The following is a 24,140-nucleotide window of genomic DNA, read 5'->3' as shown; positions in this document are numbered from 1 at the left end:
GAAGCTATGAAAGTAGTTGCATAAATGCAGTTTTGTTTTCCCTTTAATCTTGACAATACGGAGGGAAATGTGTTGCTTCAGATGTGTTGAACATTATCACAGTGAAAAATATCAAACCAGAATAAGCTACTAAAAATTGGGATAAGAATATTTCTGCTCATTTGATACCTTGTTTTTCAGGAGTGGAAATGAGGAAAAGATGATGTCTCTTCTTACACCATTAAATGTCAACTGTCATGCAAGTGATGGCAGAAAGGTATTTTTGTTTAAAACCTGATTTAAAAGTAGTTATCTCTTACATGATCCAGTTATTGTTTGGCCAGATTTTTAAAATGTTAAACATAAAATCTATTTTCTTCACTGTGTGGGGGAAAAAAATCCCACTTCTCTAGCAGCCAGATGAGGTTTTTTGTTTGTTTTTTGATCTTGAAAGGACTGTGCAAGTAATTCTATATAGGAGCAATAAACAAACATATTTTCGATTGCAACTTCTGCTTGACCTTCATATCTACAGTGATAAAGAAGTGAGACCTTTTCACAGATTTTTTCCTTATCAGGGAAAAACACACACATGCTTTGACATGCCCCCTTAGGCAAGTTACTGCTCCTGTTTCAGGAGCAAACTGTTCTTTGCTGTAAATAATGGTAAAGAAATACATAAAAAGTGTTTAAAATCTCCATTCTGAAAAATCCTAAATCTTCTGGGTTTAGCCCCTAGCCTATAGAAGGGTCAGGCTGTTGAGTATCACTTCTTGGCATCCTTATTCTCATTAAGTATTTGTACTCATTGACCCAAGTTTTGATGAAGTTACTTCCCCTCTGTGAGGCTTTGTGCTAAGATACTGGGATTTCCAAAACAGTGATGCATCTCTGTTTTCTCATCTGCTTATGAGGCTTATCCCCTAGGAACTGTAGCAATCTGGTTCAGTGGATGGGTTTGTAAATGCAGAGGATAAGATTTCTCCTCACTAGTTTGTAGCTCTGCCCTTAGTGCTGCTGATGCATGAATGCGTTTGCTAGAAAAGATCATAGAGCAGTTATCTGTCTGCTCTGTGGAGGGTGAGAGTTTAGAAGAGATTAAATTTCCCCCCCATCCCATTCACTTACTGCACTCACAAATATGGATAACAATCCCTCTTGATAATTTTTAAACTTGCTTCACTGATTGGCAGAGACACTTCTTCACAGTTTAACAGTCATTGTTGCTAATGGTCTTCCTACTTCCCCTTTCACAAGGACATAGTTTGTGACAGCAAAGTATTTTTAGCTATGGTAGACTAAAAACCAAAAATGGCCTTGGTATTAGTGGTAGAGTAAATTTGGGATTTGTGTTTATGTTGACTTCAAGAGTAGTCAGTGAACAATGAGCGTAGTCATCATATGTCTGATTCGAGCACTCTGAGATTTTTTTAAGACTTGTAAGTCTTTAAGGACTTCAGCATTTCATACTGTTAACAAGTTGTGAAAAAAGAAATATAAAATTAACATTGATTTTGTGTTACTGATTTATTCTACATTCTTTTGTTTCAGTCTACTCCATTACATTTAGCGGCTGGATATAACCGTGTAAAAATAGTCCAGCTCTTACTGCAGCATGGAGCTGACGTACATGCTAAGGATAAAGGGTAGGTTCCTTTTTCCCTTTGTTCAGAATAAACAGAATTTGTTAAAAATTGAGGTGAAGTAAAGAGCAGTCATACTGCTTTAACCACAAAGAATTTCCAACTTGAGACTGTTCTGTCACCTTTAACCTTTCTATTATGACACAAATGCAAGTTGATTAGTTTTCACAGGAAAGGTATTACAGCGTTGTTTTTGTGGAAAAGGATATAATTAGGGTCACTTCTGAACATCCCCTGCAGATAGCTCTTCCTGCTTAGGGTTCCAAGTCTGAGTGGAACCATTTCATCTGCAGTGAGACAATGCAATTCACTTCTCATACTCTTGATTATTTTGGATGTTTACTGTTCTAATAAGTGCTGATGGAATTTTCTGGTTTCTTCTTCAGCTTCTTATTTCCCCATAGTTTCATTTGAATATTTGTTGTATTATTGTTGTAAAATGTTCAACGTAAAGCATAGTACTAGTTGCAATGTGTTAGATGCATTTGAAATTAATATGTGTGTACTAAAATAATCATCTTTCTCCTTTTTCTTCTATGTAGAGATCTGGTGCCGCTTCACAATGCCTGTTCCTATGGACATTATGAAGTAACAGAGCTTCTAGTAAAGGTTGGTCTTTGAAGAGATGAAACTGCACATTAATAAATAAGAGCAGTTTATAATAGACTAATACAAGTTGCATATGTTTTTATTTTGTATGTAGATTTACAAAACCTAAAGAATGATAAATTGCTTTTGCTCTACATGTTAGTGATTATTAAGCTGGAGTTACAGAATCTTCTGCTTGCAAGGAAGCTTTTTCTTTATAAATGTGCTTTCTGTTTTTAACTCTTTCTGCTCCAAAGTTGAATATTTTCATCCCACCAAGTAAGTGCTGCTTATCTCAATCTTTCTACACTCACCAAAAAAAAAAAAAAGGATCGAAAAACCCCTACAAACTGAGTGGTATTTCAAGTTTGAAAGTAGAGGAATATTTTAGAAGGCAAAGCAATAATAGGTGTTTAAAAAGAAATCTGGTAAAGATAGTAAATGTTTTAAAGAGCAGTCAGTCTTCTGGGAAAATTAATTTTACAACATTAGTTCGGGCCCTGAATTGTAGCCTTCACCACAAAGAAAGAGAAACCAGTCACTTTTCCTAAGAGAAGGGAACTCTTGGAACCAAAGTGGTTTATGTGGATTAAGTTAGTCTTGAAAAGAGGTAAGATGCACATTAAACTAGTGACTTGAAAGTGTGGGCTGCAACATAATATGTGTACTCTGCCGAAGGAGTTTTGAGCTGTGCCTATTCTCAGCTACCACAGCAAATCAAGATAACAACTGAGAGTGTTCTGTTATCTAACCCCAGACATTTGGCTGCTCAGGGAATAGCTCTTGTTCTGTTCTGTGTGTTTCAACCCCCAACTAATCCCATGTATCTTTCTATTTGTTTAGCAAAAAATTAATTTTAAAAACCTATTGAAATAAGCTTACATGGTAGTAAATATAAAGTAATGATTTTTTGGTTTTTTTTTTTTACTTCAAGGGGCAGTTGTAAAGTGAGTTTTTGCAATGGTGGTAGTAGACACAATCCCACAAATGAACTTTTGCCTGTATATTACTGTGTGTCTTAACGATTTAGCTAAAATTGTATTCCAATTACGTTCTGCAAAGCCATACAACTTCAAGAGAAGCAGTGGGATAGAGCATGTACTTGGTTACAGACTGAACTTGAAATGCTATCAAAATATTGCTGGAAAAGAATGACACATACGTTACTCATCCAGGAGTGTTACTTGTAGAATCTTGTACTTAAATGTTATGAATTAAAATTAACTTTGGGTGCCCATCTCATGTCTTGGGGGTTATTCACAGAACAGGTGTTTGTCTTAGCGCAGCTGGTCACTCTAGACGTTTTCTAGAGCTGCAGAGAACCAGAGCTTGCTCACAGGTGATTTGGAGAATGTAAATATTTCTCTTTCTCCAATTTGACCTGTAGCAAAGCTCCTTTCCTTTCTGAAAAGACTAGCTAGCCTTTGGCTTCTTTGAATGTACCTATGGGACACCAGGTGATTAAAAACCACAATGTGCTGAAATGTTTTGTTAGATTGAAAATTAGTGTCTTGGAAACAATTTGCATATAAGCATTGATTATTATTTTAACAGTCTACTGTATTAAAACTAATAACATAGTCTTTTTCTAACGTCCTGGTTTTGACTGCATCTTTTTTTACCCCTTTCCCTTTCAAGCATGGAGCATGTGTGAATGCAATGGATCTGTGGCAATTCACCCCTCTGCATGAAGCAGCTTCTAAGAACAGGGTGGAAGTATGTTCTCTTTTGTTAAGTTATGGTGCTGACCCAACACTGTTGAACTGTCACAACAAAAGCACCATTGATTTGGCTCCAACGCCCCAATTAAAAGAACGATTAGCATGTGAGTATGAAGTGGGATCAGTTCTACAATTACAGCCTGTAATGTGTAATTAGATTCCCTAGACAGTGACCTGCCAGAAACCAGATTTGGAAAATGCTTACACTTTAAAAGTAATTGTGCAATGTTGCACAGTACATTTCACTATTTATAATTTGAAACTGCAGTATTTTCTGAATGTAGGCATTTAAAATAATTTTACTGACAGTTTTATAGTCAAATGATTGTGATGGGTTGTGTAGCTTTTCCCCTATTACGTGTTTTCCCTGATGACCTTTCATTTTCCATACTTGTTCCCATCATTGCATCAAGATTGTTGAAATATTAATTTTATTCCACAGATTTTGTTTGAAGAAAAGAAAAAATAACTGTTTAGAATGCTGAATATATTTGAGTGTGCCACAATCACTGAAAATTTAAAGAATTCGATGAAGAGTATTGATTTTTGTCCAGCAAACTTAAAGAGTTGAAAAGAGTGACCTCAGATTATGTCCTTGAGTGGTCAAACAATAACTTTCTGGGATATTTACAAAAATTGTCAGTAAATACCGCACTAGACTTCACGGTAGTGTCTAGAAATGGTTTTCCAAAACTAGGTCAAAAGTAGAGATTTTTATATGCTTGAGTTAGTACCTATGTGAACAGTAGAACCTACAGAGTGGTGAGTGAAATAGATCTTGGATGTTTGGGTTGGATGTGTTTGGGTTTGGTTTAGAAACAAAGCAAAATTTGTGTAGTGTTTTGACTTAACTAATAAGTTCTGTCAAGTGATGTAATAGCTTGAGTCAGACTTGGAAATGTGTGCTCCATGGTCTGCTGAATAAAATGAATATTTTTTTTATACTGAAAGAAACAATTCTCTTGATCATTCTTGAGTCAAGGAGTGTAACCCTCTGCTATGTATCTCTTTGTTTTTAAAGATGAATTCAAAGGTCACTCGCTGCTACAGGCTGCAAGAGAATCAGATGTAGCTCGTATAAAGAAACATCTTTCTTTGGAAACAGTGAACTTCAAGCATCCTCAGACACATGAGACAGCATTGGTAATATCTCAAGATTTATTAGTGGTTTTGTATATATTGTGACTAACCTAAGCATACTAGGTAATAGTTTAGCAATAAATATTGCAGTGTCAAGTGTTGTAATTCAGACCAACCTGGAATATCTGGTGTCCAGTTAAGCAAATAACACAGATTAATATTTTGTTCTTAAAGTTAGTGTTAAAACTAACACAAATGGTTTAGGCCTATTTAGGTTGTCTGAATATCTGGGTTTGGTAGAAAAGTCTCATTTTAAGCAACAGCAAACTATGTATGTTAGCTTTATTTTGATGGTTTCCAGCAGTTATTGGAAAGGGGAGTTCTTGATAATACCAGAGTAAATCCAAAAGCCCATGTGGAATCTTCCAAATTAATGAGCATCTACATGTTTTGGGGGTTTTTTTCCCTCTTGTCTTTGTATGGCAGCTCTTAACTGCCAGCTGGATCAGCAAGTAATAAATTGATATTGTTAGCTGGTTGTTAATTGTAAACTTTTTACTGTTTACAGCACTGTGCTGCTGCATCTCCATATCCTAAGAGGAAACAAGTATGTGAATTGCTACTGAGGAAAGGAGCCAATATCAATGAAAAAACAAAAGAGTGAGTGGTTACAAATGAATACTCTTAACTGTTTGTATAGAAGATTTTGCAAAATAAATTTTGAATGATTCCTTTTATTTTTTTTTTAAGCTTCTTGACTCCTCTGCATGTGGCATCCGAAAAGGCTCATAATGATGTTGTTGAAGTAGTCGTGAAACATGAAGCTAAGGTATGAGTATCATACTTTTGTAGACATTCATGTACTATGAAAATGTGGAGAGACTCTCTGTAGTGCTTGAACCCTCCAAGATTGGGAGTTGAATCTCTCTCATGGAAATTTGATGTAGCCTGACTGCTGTGAAGTTTCCAAAACCAGAGGAAGAGTAGGGAATAAAAGTAAGGTTTGGGTGCAGAGCTTTAAATTATTGAATACACTTTGACTGAGCCAACACATAGGAAGTCCTCAGTCTGAGAAACCACAATAAACCAATGCAAGGTAAAAGCTGTTCTACATGTTAGCATGAAGATCTGTACTGTAAGGAGCAAAGGAGTGAATTACTCCTGTTTGTGGTAAAAATGCACTGGATTATTCCCATGCCTTTAAAAGAGGACTACTTTATGAACTGTTTTTGTTTGAAATCTCACCACCTTTGGAAATAAGCTAAATATGTTCCTTTTATGAAAGTAAAGATACTACTTGTGAAGTGTTTCCAGTCAGCAATGAAAACATATTTAGTACTAATTTCACAGTGGTATTTCTTGTCCGTGTGATTTTTAGGTTAATGCATTAGATAATCTTGGCCAGACCTCTCTGCACAGAGCAGCACATTGTGGTCATCTTCAGACGTGCAGATTGCTGCTGAGTTCTGGATGCGATCCTTCCATCGTGTCTCTGCAGGGCTTTACAGCCTTACAAATGGGGACTGAAAGTGTGCAACAGCTGCTACAAGGTATGGGCGTTATTCAGCATCCACTGCAGTGCTTCATTTTACTTGCCATGCAAGTGCTGTCAAATAATAGTGAAAGCAAGTCAACAAAAAGAGTGTTGTACAAAATATAGTACTAGGTGATGTTTTGCTCCCTGCTTAACAAGTATCATTTACTGTCTAGATAATCAGAGATGAAGATTTTGGGGTATAGCCACCTGGAATAATTTTATTAAAATCCTGACATAGGGTGGGGGCGATCTTGAAAGTAGAAAATTAGTTTCTAAAACAAAAAATGCTTGCTTTGCGTTTGTGAGTGGAGGCAACAGTGTACGTGGATTTTCAAGAGTAAGGTTTGGACATTATAATGCATACATGAACTTGATCTGGTCTAATACTGAAACTGAAATAAGAATGCTTAGTTGATTCCACAGTATTCCAAAACATACAGGAAGCACATTGCTGAAGTCAACTTCCCTAACACTATTAGCTCTAGCAGCTATAGTCATAGATAGTAAACAGAAACAAAACTTGTTGGTAATTGGTTAATTTTATTTCAAGGATTTCCCTTTTAAAAAACTCAAGCTATTTCCTGTCTTACCAAATTTCGTCAGCTGCCTACACTTACCTGTCATGCAATCTCATTTATTTTGCAGAAGGTATCCCATTAGGCAATTCTGATGCAGATCGACAGTTGCTGGAGGCTGCAAAGGCTGGAGATGTGGATACTGTAAAAGTAAGCTTAAACCTTTCCTTACAAATAAGAGGGAATTTGTCATGGTTTAGCCTCAGTCAGAAACCATGCCCTGGACAGCTGCTTGGTCAATTCCCCCCAACAGGATCAGGAGAGAATCAGAAGGGAAAAAGCTGGAAAACTCGTGGGTTGAGATGAAGGCAGTTTAGTAGAGAAAGCAAAAGCCGCATACACAAGCAAAGCATATCAAGGAATTAATTCACTACTTTCCATGGGCAGGCAGGTGTTCAGCCATCCCTGGGAGAGCTGGGCCCCATCTCAGATAAGTAACTTGGGAAGACAAACTGCATCACTGCAAACATCCCCCACTTCATGTACTGAGCAGGATGCCATCTGCTCTGGAATATCCCTTTGGTCAGTTGGGGTCACCTGTCCTGGCTGTGTCTCCCCCCAGCCTCCTCAGCAGCGTGGCAGCACGGAAAGGCCTTGGCTCTTTGTGAGCCCTGCTCAACAGTGACAACAACATCTCTGTATTATCAGCCCTGTGTTCAGCACAAATCCAAAACACAGCCCCATACCAGCCACTGTGAAGAAAATTAACTCCACCCCAGCCAAAGTAGCACGGAATTATATGCCATTGTATAATTTCTCAAAGCAAGCAGTCAAAACAGTGACTGCTTTAAAATTACTATCTATCCTAAAACCTTTGTATTACACAATTATTACAGATCACAGAGTACAATGTTCATCACCTCCAAATGTTTACCTTACATAAAAAGCATTAATAAGTCAGAGGATTTGGGAGCAGGTGGATTTTTTCTTAGGACACAATTTATAAAAAGTAAAGACTTTAAAAATTACATTTTTTTCTCGAAAACAATTACGCAAAATGAGATGTGTATAACAATATTCTGTGACTAATCTAGAGGTGTCAACACTGTATATAGTGACATATGTTTTGTTTGGGGAAATTCACAGAAACTGTGTACAGTCCAGAGTGTGAACTGCAGAGATATTGAAGGACGTCAGTCTACACCACTTCATTTTGCAGCTGGATATAACAGAGTGTCTGTTGTGGAATATCTTCTTCAGCATGGAGCTGATGTACATGCAAAAGATAAGGGGTAAATGCTTGAATATATATTTTCTTGGCAATTGTAATTGGTCATTTCTGTCAGCTTTTGCATTTTGTTAACTGATAAGCGTCCTGTTTTTCTTCAGACACTTTTTCATTTTCATGGAAATTTCTGTTAGAATGAAGGCGTTAAGAATATCCAAAAGCATTTTGCAGCACTTAAGATTAGGGCATTAAGAAGTTCTCTGACCCTGTGCTTTTACTTCTCTTTAGTGCCCTGCTGATTAAGTTTTCACTGCAATGGGTATTCCTACTATATTAGACTGTTGTGGGGGGAGAAGGTTTTGTTATGGTTTGTTATGGTCAAAGATACAATGTGTTTTAAGTTTATATTGTCTGTTGAAAAAACACCCTATTTTTAAAGAGTTTTTCTCTTCTTTTGATTGTTTCCAGAGGACTTGTCCCTTTACATAATGCCTGCTCATATGGTCACTATGAAGTTGCAGAACTGTTGGTTAAACATGGTGCAGTCGTCAATGTAGCTGACTTGTGGAAATTCACTCCCTTGCACGAAGCTGCAGCAAAAGGAAAATATGAGATCTGCAAACTCCTGTTACAGGTATTACATATGCTGGAGGGAGGTAACTTTGTTTTCTTTCTTGTTCACTTTGAAACTTAAATGGACTTCTTTGAGAAATTGATTTCTGGTTTCTAAATTGTTGTCCTTTAATGCTTTCAGTGCTAGTACCCGTGTTGTCCTTTCTTACACAGTAAATGGAATGCTCTCTGCATGCGTCAGAATATTTGCTCAACAAGGCATTAGATGCTTAAGATGCAGCATGTTTATTCTACTGACATACTTACCATCTTTTTTTGGTGTGCACAGCATGGAGCTGACCCTACAAAGAAAAACAGGGATGGAAATACTCCTCTAGACCTTGTTAAAGATGGTGATACTGATATTCAAGACCTACTTAGAGGAGATGCAGCTCTCCTAGATGCTGCAAAGAAAGGTTGTTTGGCCCGAGTAAAAAAGCTCTGTTCACCTGACAATGTCAACTGTCGGGACACACAAGGACGGCATTCAACACCACTACATTTAGCAGGTCAGTGTTGTAATTAACTAGTTTGATCAGTTACTAATTACTATCTACACAAGTTTAGAGGGTAGGCTCAAGCTGGAGGATTCAGTACTTTACCTTTAAAAAAATTAGTATCTTAGGCATATTAATCTTATGTTGCTTTTCAGACTGTTTAATTATTTTCCTGTTCTCCCTAGCCAGAGAGGATCTTTTATTGTTCCTTGGCAGGTTTTAAAACCAAATAGTCTTAAGGTAGTGCTGTCCTTCATAATAGGTATTACACGGTATTCACTGGGATTGATAATTTAATTTACTTTCAAGTAATTTAAATTAATTACTACTTCTCCACAACCTGTTTGGGGTGGTGTTTTAATTCTTTTTATTCTGTCCTGCAATTCCAGCTGGTTACAACAATTTGGAGGTTGCAGAATACCTGTTGCAACATGGAGCAGATGTGAATGCACAGGATAAAGGAGGCTTGATTCCTCTGCATAATGCAGCATCTTATGGGGTAAATGTCTCAAAGTTTCTGAGACTTCATTTATTTAAAAGAAAGGTACACTTCATTGATAGAATTTTGAGCCTCTATAGAATACTTTTGCTATTGAGTTACATTGTAAGATACAGAATGAACAATTATATCGCAGCTTATGTTACAGGTAAAGACTCTTATGAATTTGTAAAATCATGAATGGAGTTGTCTGATCATGAACACCTAAAAAGCCAGCAGGTGTTTTGTAAAATGCCTTTCCTTACCTGTGCCGGTCACATTTTATCAGGAAAATCTCACTTTCACTGAAAGGACTTCTGTTGAGACAGCAGTTGTTTTTGTGAACTTCCTGAATCTTTGTCCTTGAATCAAGTCTTTAACCAAAACAGTTGGAGAACTTTCCAAACTGGAAGTTCAGAATCAGGCTTTTTTTCTTTCTGATTCCTCTAGATTTTGAATTTTGTTTTAGTCTGTCCTTTTTTCACAAGAGAACAAATCTTACTTAACATCTTGCTGGTATGTCATAGGTGAGGAGGATAACACCTTACTTTAGTACTTTTTAAAATCATAAATGCATTCTAAGAAGATTCAAAATTACTGTGATTACAGAGAAATTGCTGTAATAGTCCTGAATTATTTTAGTACACTGTGGAACCTTGGAATTTAACAGGTGTTTTTACTTTTCCAGCATGTTGATGTAGCAGCTTTACTTATAAAGTATAATGCATGTGTGAATGCTACAGACAAATGGGCTTTCACACCACTTCATGAAGCAGCCCAGAAAGGAAGGACTCAGCTTTGTGCCTTGTTACTGGCACATGGGGCTGATCCTACTCTGAAAAACCAAGAAGGACAAACACCATTGGACCTGGTCACTGTAAGTCATGGGGCTCTTCTTGGGAAATCTGTATTTAACTGTGTGTGGCACCTCATTTAAACCTATCCTTTAAAAAACAGTAATACATCCACTTCTGCAAAATTTGAAATACTGTGGTTTCTGTGGGGCTTGTATGTGGCTGGCAAGGGAAGTCAATAGAGCTTTATAAACCATCTTTAAATAATTTCTTGCTTCAGGCATCTTATTTCAGTATGGAGTAGAGGGGAAAAAACCTCAAAATGCTAACAAAGTGAATTAATGGTTGTAATTTGATGCTTTGAATTCAGTGCTTATAGTTTGATTAATACAAAAATAAAATATAAGCAAACCTTTTAGCATCATAAATTTAAGAAACTTATCTGTTAAGTTTTTAGGGATTTTTTTTAAGTATTATAATGTAATCCAAAACTACATTCAGAGTAACTGTTCTGTTTCATAAATTCTGGTCGCCAGTAGAACTTCTGTTCATTTTTTGTAGAAAATTAATTCTGTTTAACTGCCTCTAAGTTTTTTTTAGAAATACTAAAGTCTTTACTTTTTGCAGCCTTTAATTCTAATCATTTTGCAGTTTCATGTATGCTGTTGGCAGAAAAGGCCATTTGTAAGCTGCAGTGTAAAATCCATGTTTTCTCAATACTATTTTGGAGTCTACTTAAGAAATCTGATATAACATAGTGCATTCTAGGAAAAAATATTGTGCAAAAATGTTCCTCTGTTTTAATGAGTTGTTTTCTGCTCTTTAGGCAGATGATGTCAGTGCATTACTGACAGCAGCAATGCCTCCTTCTGCCTTACCGACTTGCTACAAACCTCAGGTTATAAGTGTGTCTCAGACTACAGGTTCTGCAGCCGATTCCCTCTCTTCTGTTCCATCCAGTCCATCCAGTCTGTCTGCTGCAAGTAGTCTTGACAACTTGTCTGGTAGTTTTTCTGAACTTCCCTCTGTTGTTGGTACAAACTGTGCAGAGGGAACTACTGTTCTGGAGAAAAAAGAAGGTGAGGCTTTCTCAGGAGTGAATAATGTTCCTTAAATTGTAAAAAGAACACAAAGGTGTGAAGTTTCCCATACGTTCATAGGGGTGTTATGGCATACACAATATTTAGATTCCTTATAATGTCATTAATGAGAAACAAAAGTCTGAAAGTCTTGTAGTAGAAGTTTTTTCCTGTTTTCCCCTTACAGAGCCTTTAAAATGTTTTTTTGCTGAACAGAACCAATATGGTGAATTATGTTTTAAAAGAGAAGTCAAATTAAATTTGCATACCAACCAGCATTTTACTACAAACTTTATCTAATTTTTAAGAGGCTGTTCTTAGATAGGTATCTTAAAAAGGTTACTTCTATGACATTTTACTTGTCAATAAGTTTTCTGTAGTAACTTACATCTCTGGTAGTTGATTGGCTTATTATGTGGAAGCACAAAGACTGCTCTTAGGGAGGTAGAAGAGCAGTTATTTATTATTACAGATATTTAATCCATATCTGCAAAAGACGAGGAACTTGTCTCTCATTGTTGCCATAGACAGGGGGAGATGTGTATGCCTTATTTTACAATACAGGTGTGAATGTACATTGAGAGTTTTTCTTTTTACCCAGTTTCAGGTGTAGATTTTAGCATTAATCAGTTTGTGCGGAACCTTGGCCTTGAACATCTGATTGACATATTTGAAAGAGAACAGGTAAGTGGTTTTATTTATTTCCAGATACTCTGGGCTAGAAATCAGTGGAATAAATAGTGAGTGGTTAGTATAATGTAATAAGACAGATTTTAAATTAGTGACTGTCAAATTGAGTGGAATGAAGGAGAGGACTGTAACTGGATTTTTAATTAATATATAAAATAGATGTGTACTAAAATATATGTGTATGTATTAACAGATGGGGCAGTAATGTTCTTATCAGTTTAACAGTTGTAACAGTATTGTAAATGGTAGAGGAAATAAATAGTCTGTGTTAATTAGTAATTTCAGTGTTTATAATACATCTAGAAGAGCATTTCTTGATGAGAAACATGGTCCTTGCAAACAGTGCAAGTTACAATTTGTAGTTTGCAGCATAATTGTTTAAGACAAAAAGAAGAAATCAGTTGAGTAAAAGTAAAATAAGAAAATAATACACTGAAGCCTCTAATGTTCCTGTACTTTTCACACTTGCTTTTTCTCACAGCTATTGTGAGGTATATTTTCACTGTCATTAGCAGTTCTAGAACAAAAAAAATGGTCTTGCTTTTGTTACAGATAACGTTGGACGTATTGGTTGAAATGGGACACAAAGAATTGAAGGAAATTGGTATTAATGCTTATGGCCATAGGCATAAAATCATCAAAGGAGTTGAAAGACTTATTTCTGGACAACAAGGTATATGCTTATTTTGAATTATCACGTAATACTGTCTTTGCATAATCAATTTTTATTAATTACTTATGTTATTCCAAATTGTATCTCATTGAAAAGAATTTGTAATAAAACCTGACCTAAAAAATGGCACTTCAAATGGTAAGAATGTCTTCTGACTTGAAACTTGAGTACTTTTATTTATGCTATGAATTACTGTGAATCTTGCCTTTCAGTTCTCTGATTTGTATTTTTATTCTGTGTTGACTCTTTGGTGTTTGCTTAGATAAAGTGTTGATCTAATGCAGAATGCTCATAAGTTCCTTGAGATAGGGAGCATTTATCTTCATCAAAGCACTCTGAAGAGCAGAGCACATTCTGTTTACGAGTTCAGACCTGTTATGTGGTGTTTGTTGGGTCCTGCCACAGTATGTCTGTTCACACAGAAAGCCAGCTGAAATTATTACTTCTACTTTTCTTTAAAAATAGAGTGGGTGTGCTTTCAGTGAACCAAAATTAACATAATTGCTTTTGTCAACAGCTTTAGCTCTTTATTTGTGCAGGACTGTTGATACCAGCACAGTCCCAGCGGTCCTGAATTCATCGTAATTCAGTATGCTTCATTTAACTATGGCTGAATAAACAGCAAATAAAACCCTCCAAATCTTTTTTCTTCTTTGACTCACTGAAATATCACTTAGTGTTGTTTTGCTGTGTTTCATAGAAATGAGCTAAATTAGAATTGCTAGGAATTTTTTCCCTTCCCAATTTCACCATTTGTGAATTTTCATTCTAAAATTTGCACTCCTTAGTAATGAGTTACTATCCCAAGCTCTAAATTACCTTTTACTCCTTAAAACTGTATGAAGCAACCCTAAGATAATTCTTTTCCTGACATCTGCCTAAGTGAATCTGCCTAATTTTATCATATTGTCAGGTCTTTCTGGACAGTCTTCATTGAGTAATTTGGATAAAAGTTAGTTTTAAGGTGTGATTTCAGCCTCATGTCTTGTTTGAGTTCCAAGTTTACATAGCCACTAACCAGATACTTTGCCTTTTAAAGTAGGTCTGATGTATTTTTGAACATATGTGTATTTGTGCATATTTTAATGTCTTTATATACAAAATATGTGTTCACCACTCCCACCCTTGTTCTTACCCCACCACCTTCCCATAAAAGACCAGACATTTATTTGTAACCACAGGCATAAGTACTTAAAAAATATTTCAACAACTTAAAAAAATATTTCAACGGCTCTGGGTCTTTTTTGAGGGTGTGGTTTTGGGGTGGGGAAGATTAATGTCAATTTTCTCAAGTTGTTTTCAGTGGTATTTTGGCATCTCTTCCTAAACACAGTAAACACATTGTTTTGAGGTTAATAGTGGATGAGCTTTATTTTGATTTTTGCCACTTTGTTTCTCCTGAGCACTTTGCCGGTTGCCCACTGCTAACATGAGGCTTCGAACTGTGCCTAAATCTGTAATTTTCACTTTCCCCAGATTATTCCTTTTAAAGAGCTCATGGCAGACCCAGTGTTTAATTCTGGTCACCTGTTAATTATCTGGAAATGCCATGGCCAGAAAAGACACTTGATACACACTGTCTTCATAGTCTTATATCCAGTAATTACATTCCCATTACTTGCCAGTTGTGATTGCAGTCTGTCCAAGGCAAAATGACATTGGATTCTGTGTAAAATTCCAAATTTTTTTGCATATTTGGAAAGATAGAGACGTTTCCTTTAAACATTCAGTATTTTTTAAGCTTTTAATACCAGGCTCAAGCCTTTTGGGTTGCCAGACTTAGTTCTTTTCAGTTCTTTCTGCATGACCATGGGAAAATTACTTCTACTAAATTAGTGCTTTAAGTTGCTCTTCCCATTCATGATGCCATTGCCATCAGTAGCTGTGGACTTTGTATAGGGACTGGTTACTTGCTGTGTCACTGCCTGGAGTTGAAATGAATTCTGAAGTAAGCAAGTGTTTACAATATTTCCCCTGTTGGGTGTATTACTGTACTGAGCTAAGCGTGGACAAATGGATTAGTGCATCTGCAGTGATGGTTCTTGCTGAGAGAAGGACCAATCAGTGTCCACAGATGAGAGGAAATGATTGCAGTTTCTGAAACTGTGTTTTATGACTTTCATGTGCATTGTGCTGTGTTTTATTACATTCACAGGACTTAACCCATACCTGACTCTAAACACTTCTGCTAGCGGAACTATTCTCATAGACCTTTCCACTGAAGACAAGGAATTTCAGTCAGTGGAAGAAGAGGTAAATGCCATTCTCTGTAGTCTCTCAGTATTTTTGTTATTGCTACTAAAGAAGTAGTAAAGAAGTATTGCCAGACAATTTAACAGTGCAGTAAACATCACTAAGTTTAAGAAAAACTTGCATAAGGATACTTCAAATTTCTGACTTCGACTGCACCACTTATAATCTGTGCTCACTTTTTTCTTTCTTACAGTATTATTGCTTGTAATATTTTTAAAACCTCTACTAATATTAAATCTGTTCAATATACCATAAATTCTGTGGTACCAATTCATTGCCTATTTGTCATACATACTTCCTTTTGAAGTGCCATAATCACACAAGGCAAAATTCTGAATAAACACAATTTTAAAGATATTAGTGACAATCTTCTCCAATTTGAAAAGTAGACCATGGAGCAGTCAAAATATGTTGGTTTGTTTTGGGTTTTTTTAAATCATTAAACCTTTCATGTGCATTCACGAAATCTGGCATTACTAAACAACCAGTCACCTAAAACTTTCTCTTACGATTTTTGTGTTAATACATACTTAGTTATTTTCATTATTTGACTTGTGTAAAGGAAACATGTGTTGAATGTGTTCTGAAAGAATGTAATCCTCTTTAAATTCTTAATTCCCAGATGCAGAGTACTGTCCGAGAGCACAGAGATGGAGGACATGCTGGTGGAGTCTTCAATAGATACAACATCTTAAAGGTGCCTATTTAATTTTTGTGGCTAGTAGTTTTACACCTTTGGAGTTTTGTCTAAAAGTAACATATCCGTAAAAGGTTCTACACTTGTTTAGTTCCATAATGTGACAAGATGTACCATTCTGAGACATGCACAGGAAAAAGATCATCTTCCAGGGAATTTCGAAGACTTGAGTTTATACAGAAAAGCTACTTATGGGCTAATAGTCAGGAAGAAATTTTATGAGAAATTGACATAGAAGGCTCTCACTGAAAACTGGAGAATTTTTGAAGAAAAAGGCTGAAGGTTTTATAGGAAACAGAAGAGTGTGTCTTTTGAGGGAGAATGGTAGGTAAAAAACACAAGGAGGAAAAGCAAAACTTTTGAACTCTTACTTGATTTAACATCAAACAAGTATGAAAAAACAGGCAGTAGAAAAGTTTAAATAATCTAATGGAATTTTGGTTTCTATTTATGTAGTTTTCCCTCTGAAGTAATGATAATTTTCATTAATTCATAAATATTTTGATTTTCAAGTAAGTATTACTAAGTTTTATTCTGAACTGAATTTACAGTGGAATTGCTGTGCTATATCTACATGCAAAAGACTTTGCAATGCCCAGCATACCTCTGCAGGTAGTATGTAATTTACTTTCTTTTAGAAGTACTTCACAAGTCTTCATGGAAGGCATTTCTTATTTTACTGATTGATCTTTTGATCTTTTTACTAGTGATTTGGCATCAAGAATTGTGACTGAGCCTGATAAATTTAAATTAGAGTATTTAATTCAAGGATTAATAACAAGGAGCTCTGTAAAATGAATTGATTCTTCAGTATATCATTTACTTGTCTTACTACAACAATCAATTTGTGCAGGCTAAGTCAATTTGTGTTTCATGAGTCCCAAGGAAAGTATTCTTGTTCCAGTGGCAGTGTAACTGTACTATAGTATAGCAACTATACGTTATACATCTGTCCAGTAAACTGAACAGAGATTTTTGGTGTCATTTTGACTGTTTCAGATTCAGAAAGTGTGCAACAAAAAACTATGGGAAAGATACACTCACCGGAGGAAAGAGGTTTCTGAAGAGAATCATAACCATGCCAATGAAAGGATGCTGTTTCACGGTGAGAATTTGAAATGCACTTTATGAACTTATTTCATCAGCAGCCCTCTTTATTGGAGGGTTTCTACTGTCTCAAAGTAAACTTCCTCCGTGGAAGCAGGTTCTAGGTTTTACATGAGTTTTATGAACAAGTGTTTGTGTATTTCACAAGGGGTGATACACTGTACTGTGTCGTTTTTTCTGAAATTTGCATCTCCTTGTCTCTCCCGAAAGGAGACTTCAAAGATCTAAGTGAAAACGTTTAAGCAGTTATGAATGAATATTGAGTACTGTACCTCCTCGAACCTGTGTGGCCAAAATGATTAAAGGTCAAGCTTTATTTTGTTAAGGATTGTTATAGGGTGGGATTTTTTAATGTTTGTTTTCTTGGTTTTATAAGTTGGTAAGTTAGTTTGGTTCAGCATTCTAGGAGAGATAGCTTATCATTAGCAAGGTAAAGCCAATTAAAGTCTTTCCTGTGCACAAATACAAAGTTTGTCCTGGTAAGTAAAGGTCACAGTGCATGTTCATAAAGAAGGCTACATAGTTCCCAACACAGTGGGAACAAGTGATTGAGTTGTGACACATACAAAAATCTGTGTACTGTGTTTTCAATCTTTTACTCCCTTTCTCTTAGGCTCCCCGTTTGTGAATGCAATCATTCACAAAGGCTTTGATGAGAGACATGCCTATATAGGCGGCATGTTTGGAGCTGGGATTTATTTTGCTGAAAATTCTTCCAAAAGTAATCAATATGTGTATGGAATTGGAGGTGGCACTGGATGTCCAATTCACAAAGATAGATCTTGCTATGTTTGCCACAGGTAAGTCCCTTGAAAGAATCTAATTTTGCTTTTGTATAGTGTGTCCTACACTATCAATGCTGTAGTCCCTCTCTGAAGAAGGATTTGCTTGGTAACCAATCCTTCTCAGTACTCTCTGTGTTCTGGGCCTAATAGAAACTTCCAGAAAACTTTGACATTTAAGTCCTAAAGAATCTTCGAGCATCTTCAGTGCATTTAACCTTGTCTTTGCCCTTAATATAAAAATCAGACTTAGGGACCCAGAGAGTGAAGAGGATCTGCTAGATGCTTATGTGAAAGATGCAGCAATATGAGAGTTTAGTTCATTGCCTGTTACAGCGGAAGGAGAAATTCAGAGATATTTAGATGCAGTATTTCTTTTAGGAGGATGCACTTCATAACAGTCATTCCTCACATCACTGCTTTTTCACACACTGAAATAGAGGTGTGAATTTGTAGATTCCGACACTAAATTCTTGAATCCACTTTTCAACAGAAACACCTGTTATGTCTTACCAACACCATCAGTTCAGAATAAACTCTTAGGTCATGGAGTCAGTTTTGGTGGTGGCAGTCATTTCAACCAGAAGAATATTTTATGTTTGTGTGCATCTTGTTTTACATTGGTGTACAATGTAAAACAGTATCCTTCCATTGTCCTTGTTTGACATTGTCCCCCTTTTCATGTTGATTACTATTTTCTGGAACTCTTAAAAAATGAGGATCATCTTCCAGAGTTACAGAGGATGTCAGAGTGTTTCCATGCTTTCTAAAGTTTTGGATAAGAAGGGGTTTTTTGTTTGTCTTTTGCAAAGAGTGAGAAAAGCAAAAGTTTTGGCAGAGTGAAATGGTACACAACCTTGGTCTATAAAACTGCCAGGATTCCATTGTCATTGCAGTAGATACATGAGTACAGAAATAGGAGCCCTTGTTGAGTCTTTAATAGTGAAAACAGCATAACAAACTGACAAATGCTAGTGTGAGGTATTTTGCATTGATCTAGATTTTGCACTTGGCCTTGATGTTGTCTTGGCTGTTGGACACAGATGAAGCATTAGAACACTCATGAATTATGTTGTCAGGATGAGTAATGGGGGAGGGGATAAAAAACTTTTTTCTAAAAAAACCCCAAAAAACAAAAATAAATAAAAGACAAAGAAAAGGTGGTGGCAATCTCTGAGTACGTTGTTAAGCGTGCTGTTTCCTGTAACTAAGATAAGCATTTTCCCTGTTACTACCACCCCTTTCCTTGGGCTGGAGCTTTCCAAAGTGAGTGTAACTTTTGTTCAGCAAAACAGAACCTGAGAAATATATGAACTATGAAAGCTGACTAAAGTGGCTTCGAGGTTCAAAGTCATAAGCATTGTGTATTCATGGTCCTTTTTCCCTTTCAACACAGGCAGTTGCTTTTCTGTCGTGTAACATTGGGCAAGTCCTTCCTGCAGTTCAGTGCGATGAAAATGGCTCATTCTCCCCCAGGACATCACTCAGTGACTGGGCGGCCCAGTGTGAATGGATTGGCATTGGCAGAATATGTCATTTACAGAGGAGAGCAGGTAAATAGCCTTTGGATTGGTTTTCTTGTCTTTTTCAAAGGGAGTTTTTTCATAAGTTTGTGGTGCTAGGACTTGCTTTTGTCTTAGATTAAACTCCAGCTGTAGGTGAAAAGGTGCATGTTTCCTGAATGATCCAGGGATTTTTACCTTTGACATTTTGCCCTTTTTTCCTTTGGCATTAATATTTTTTTCTCCTCCCTAACAAGCATTCTGAATTTATCCAGAGAATGAAATAATAAGCAATGTGTGTGTCATTCTTCCAGGCTTATCCAGAATACTTGATTACTTACCAGATTATGAAACCTGAAGCCACCACTGAAGCTTAAGACAAGTTCTGTTTGGGAAACCATCAGACTTTGGATGCGAAGACATCAGTGGCTGCCATCCCGATAATTACGAGTTTTTGTTGAAAAACTTCTCATTCCCAGGTGGTGTGGTAGCAAATGTGAACAAAATATACCAGTTTTGACTTGATAAAGCTTTAATAATGTACAGTATGTTTTTCTAAAATTTCAGAAATGTCCTCTTTTTCAGCACTTTAACAGATACCATTCCAGGCATAAACTGGGGTTCGGCTGTACTAAATTATAAACAAAAATTAACTTGAAACAATGGTTTTATACAATACTGTATTCAAATCTAGCAGAAATTGTAATGGTCTATACAGGAACTCATTTTACTAATATTGTGTTCTTTAAAACACTGCATTTACACTGAAAATGTTTTCATTTGTAAAACTGTAAATAAGAGCTTTTGTACTAGCCTGGTATTTATTTACATTGCTTTGTAATATAAGTGTTTTAGAACTGCAATCTTGTACAAAATGTTCTTTCCAGATGTTTGTTTGTTCATCTATGTTTTCTCATGCAAGATAGATTTGAAAAGTCAATTTTTTCAGGTTTTATCACTTAATTGTGAGGGAGAAAGCAAATTTTATCTGAAGAGGTTTAGAAAGATCCAACTAAATCGAATACACAAATTTTTGTTCTGTATTTTTATTTATGAAATATACATTCCTGAGAATGATGGGCTATGAAAATAGAATGTTTCATACAAATACTAAAGTGGTTTTCCACCTACTTCCTAGAGTTGCATATTTTATTTCTGTAAAATGCCTTTTGAAGTTTTTTATTTAACTGTAGCTGTAGTTAACCTGTATCCTCACTTCAAGGCTAGTAGACCTTGCAAGTTACAGTTTTAGTAAATTATTTTCTTTGAATGTAGATGGAAAATTAACTTCCAGAGGTTCTTTTTTGAGTTTTTCTTGCTTACATTTAAGCCAAGAAGTTAAATAGTTTATTCCTAATATGAGGGCAGACAACTTGGCCTTTTTTGTATTCTTATTTTGGTAGATGAATCTACCTGTTGATGCCCTCAGAATTTGAGCATTGCAAGGTGGAAATGTTAAAAGCCATCCTGTGTGTCTCTTCCATGTTAATGTTCAAGCTGTGGTTGAAGCAGGTGTGTAGGAGTGTGTTTGTCTGCTTTGAGCTGAGTGGAACTGGTGGGGCTGCATGTTCTACTTCCAGCTCAGCCAGCTGGGAGGGGAGGAGCACCTCTGCCACAGCAGCAGCTGCCTTTGGTAGCCCTGGTGAGGCCCCTTGGACAGAGGAAGAGTGCGAAAGGTACAGCCCCTGTCCAGGTCTCACTCAGGGTTCCTGACTGCACCCACCCGCTCAGTCAGCGCTGTCGTAGCTCTCGTGTGTACTCTGCTTTTCTGCCATCTGCAGTTTTAAACTACATATTTCAAAAATATGTAAATACAAATTATAAGTTACTTGGGGTTAAAGTGGGTAGGAGTATATTTTAGTTGTTTAATATTTCTACATGCAGAACACTGTCCCAGAAGACAATTTGTTTGCAGGGCATGTTATCTTACCATGGTTTTAAATGTAGTAATTGATCAAGATAATGAAATCCTCTTGCTGATGTGGTGGTTATGTGATTATGCTCTATGTAAAAATGTATTGAACCTTATCCAGTTATGTGAGGAAACTGAATAAGATTGCAGAATTCTTGCAGAAAGTTATATTGGCTATGAATAAAAAAGGCTTTGATTTTTAGGTACTTTTCTCCCAGCATGTTGCCTGTTCCTTAGGTATAGTAATGCTGGAATTTGTGTTCATGAAAAATCTGTTAATTATGTTTAAAACTTTTTTGTTATTGCTAAAATGCTTCATTCTATATGAATGATCACCTAATGTCTTGTAAAATATTGTGGTATGATAGCATTTTAAGTGGTACCACAATGTTGGTTTTGTCTGTTTGGGGATTTTTGAGCTGTTTTCTTTTTTTTTTTTTTTTTGCATGACATACCTTGCACTCTGAAGATGGAAGCTGTAATGATTTGATAATACTGACTGTTGAGGTGAACCTTTAATCCCTTGTGCAATTAGTTCTGCTTTACTCATCTTGAAGTGTCTTTACATGTACTGTATGACATTCCATATCCATTTTAACACTAAATAAATTCAATTCACTGGTTTTCTGGTAGCATGGGAGTAATTACAGATGTAGTATTCTAACCCATTGTTTTAAATGTAAGCATGCAGAGTGCTGTAACAAACTGCATCACTGGAGGCAAAATTAGTTACATTAAGTAAAGGAGCTTTTAATGTGGATGAAAACCTGTAAATACTGTTTAAACTTGTAGTTTGATATGTGACTAACAGCTTTAGCTAGCAGTGAAAATGTGTTAGTAATAAATCCAGAAGTCAGCTTCAGTTTGTGCACTTAAAGCTCCATTATGTGGTCCAGAACTGAGAAAGAAAACTTGCTTTTATTGGCTTTGTAAAATGAAGAGTGACCTAAAGAGTCTTGCCTTTCAGATAACTGCATGGGTGTGATACATACATGAGCAACAACAGAAGGAACTGTTTAGATCACTGGTAGTATTGTAATAAGTAAGTAATTTTATTTCAGTTGGACCATTTATATGGTGGTAGGTTTCCAAAACCAGGTTTGTGTAGAAGACTTAAATAGACATGAGCACTAGAGGGCAGGAAAGCAAATGTTTTATAAGATCAGTGGTAAGGAAAATCTTTAAAGGGTCTTGGGAACACAACTTCTGATAAAATTCCTGAAAATTCCACCTATCTAGGTTGTAAAAAATTACCTTTCCATTCTGCATTAGATTTGATTTTGTTTAATTAAATAATTAGTATATAAAGAAATGATGCAACTAAGCAAATTAAAAATATTAGGATCTTTTCTTAAAAAATTTACTCATAAGTTAGATTTTCTTTCTCAGAAATAAAAATCAGCCACCCTCTTCTGTCTTACATAATTTAAACAGTTATTATCCATACAATGCATGTTACAGAGGTGTGTTGGCACTCATTTTGAATGCAAATGACTGTCATAATGTCTGTGTAAGTATATGAAGGAGTTACCACTGTCCTTTCTACCCTGAACTTGCTCATTAGCTGTGTATCTGTGAGTATACACACACTTGCTCACTCCCTGAAAAAAAAATGTAAAAAGTTTAATGGTAGAGACTTGATTGGAATTGAGCTGAAGCAACCAAGGCTTCTTTCATGCCTTCAGTGACCCGGCAGTGAGACTGACTGAGGCCTGCCCCTGTGGTTCTTAGAGCTGAGCTTAAGTTGCAGTAGGAGGCAGAGGTGGAGCCAGCAAGGGAAGTGCTACAGTGGAGGGCATAAGGGGAGGTGTGTCCCGTCTCTTGCCCCTGTGCAGCAAGCATAAGCAGTGGTGCTTCTGAGAGTGTCAAGGGGTTTCTTCCCTCTCCTGTAGCTCACGAGGTCAGTGAAAGCTACAGGCAGCCAGAACAGAACACAAAAGAAAAAGCATGTAGATGTCTGGTTTGAAGATAACAAGTTCTGCCCTAAAAAGGGCAAGATTGACAACTGGGAGAAGACAGGCAGGAGGGAGAAAACAGAAGAAATAATAACCTGCAAAAAAAAGGACAAATGCAATACATGCAGTGAAAAGGCATGGTAGGAATAAGAAATTTAATTGTTAGGAATGACCAAAGTAAGCATGGTTCAGCTTCCCAATTTATGTTTGATATATAAAAAGCAAACAAACACTCATGTAGACATTACAGGGATTTCAGAAGGGCTCACCTTGTTCTAGAAGGGGAGAGTTACAGCCAACTCAAAACATTGATAGGCCTGGGGAAAAATGTGTGCAAGAAAATAAATTGAATTTAAATACCAAAGGCAAATGCCCTGCACAATAGATCTTCAAAACTTTGGTTTTAAAGCATTGATCATCAGAGACAAGCTGAAAACCCTCAGTAGACAGCAGAAGAGCAAAGTGTGTCACATTAAATTATCCACTTGGATTCTGTATAGTGGTAGAATGTATGTGGGGAGGTGCAGACAGAAAATTTGAAGGAAGTGGAGGTGAGATCCATCTCTCCATTTGCAATCTTGATAAAACTGGTTCATTTATAAGTGTGTTGTAGCTGGGTGGGACCGAAGGTGATTGGTGATTGCTCCTGACAGTGAAGTGATAGGCCAGGGGAGCACTTCCTTTCAGAGTTTCTAAGCTAGGACCATTAGCAGTTTTCAAAAGAACACGGCTGAAGTATTTGCAAACCTTAACATATAAAACAAATGTGAATTGTTTAAGGGGCAGAAAAAGATGCACCAGTGCCTAAAATGTGTGAT

General features: G+C 36.4%; 1 protein-coding gene across 1 annotated transcript in view; it reads left to right on the top strand.

Annotated features, from left to right (window-relative positions):
- The window catches only part of TNKS2 (tankyrase 2), a 29,606-nt gene extending 7,616 nt beyond the window's left edge, over window positions 1-21,990 (top strand). Inside the window, exons 5-27 of the mRNA XM_033065879.2 lie at window positions 181-256; window positions 1,531-1,625; window positions 2,165-2,231; window positions 3,849-4,035; window positions 4,953-5,074; window positions 5,580-5,671; window positions 5,762-5,840; window positions 6,390-6,561; window positions 7,194-7,273; window positions 8,210-8,355; window positions 8,760-8,925; window positions 9,193-9,412; window positions 9,790-9,899; window positions 10,567-10,755; window positions 11,499-11,751; window positions 12,353-12,435; window positions 12,994-13,114; window positions 15,270-15,367; window positions 15,990-16,064; window positions 17,064-17,169; window positions 17,785-17,971; window positions 19,350-19,506; window positions 19,770-21,990. Of these exons, the coding sequence (XP_032921770.1) occupies window positions 181-256; window positions 1,531-1,625; window positions 2,165-2,231; window positions 3,849-4,035; window positions 4,953-5,074; window positions 5,580-5,671; window positions 5,762-5,840; window positions 6,390-6,561; window positions 7,194-7,273; window positions 8,210-8,355; window positions 8,760-8,925; window positions 9,193-9,412; window positions 9,790-9,899; window positions 10,567-10,755; window positions 11,499-11,751; window positions 12,353-12,435; window positions 12,994-13,114; window positions 15,270-15,367; window positions 15,990-16,064; window positions 17,064-17,169; window positions 17,785-17,971; window positions 19,350-19,506; window positions 19,770-19,832 (2,944 nt within the window). The 3' untranslated portion in view covers window positions 19,833-21,990. The remainder of the gene's footprint in view (window positions 1-180; window positions 257-1,530; window positions 1,626-2,164; window positions 2,232-3,848; window positions 4,036-4,952; window positions 5,075-5,579; window positions 5,672-5,761; window positions 5,841-6,389; window positions 6,562-7,193; window positions 7,274-8,209; window positions 8,356-8,759; window positions 8,926-9,192; window positions 9,413-9,789; window positions 9,900-10,566; window positions 10,756-11,498; window positions 11,752-12,352; window positions 12,436-12,993; window positions 13,115-15,269; window positions 15,368-15,989; window positions 16,065-17,063; window positions 17,170-17,784; window positions 17,972-19,349; window positions 19,507-19,769) is intronic.
- Window positions 21,991-24,140: the final 2,150 nt, after the last annotated feature.

The sequence above is a fragment of the Catharus ustulatus genome, chromosome 8, assembly GCF_009819885.2.
Source record: "Catharus ustulatus isolate bCatUst1 chromosome 8, bCatUst1.pri.v2, whole genome shotgun sequence".
In the NCBI taxonomy this organism is placed as follows: Eukaryota; Metazoa; Chordata; class Aves; order Passeriformes; family Turdidae; genus Catharus; species Catharus ustulatus.
Note: the sequence above shows the minus strand (reverse complement) of the source record. Positions and strands in the feature narration are given on the sequence as shown.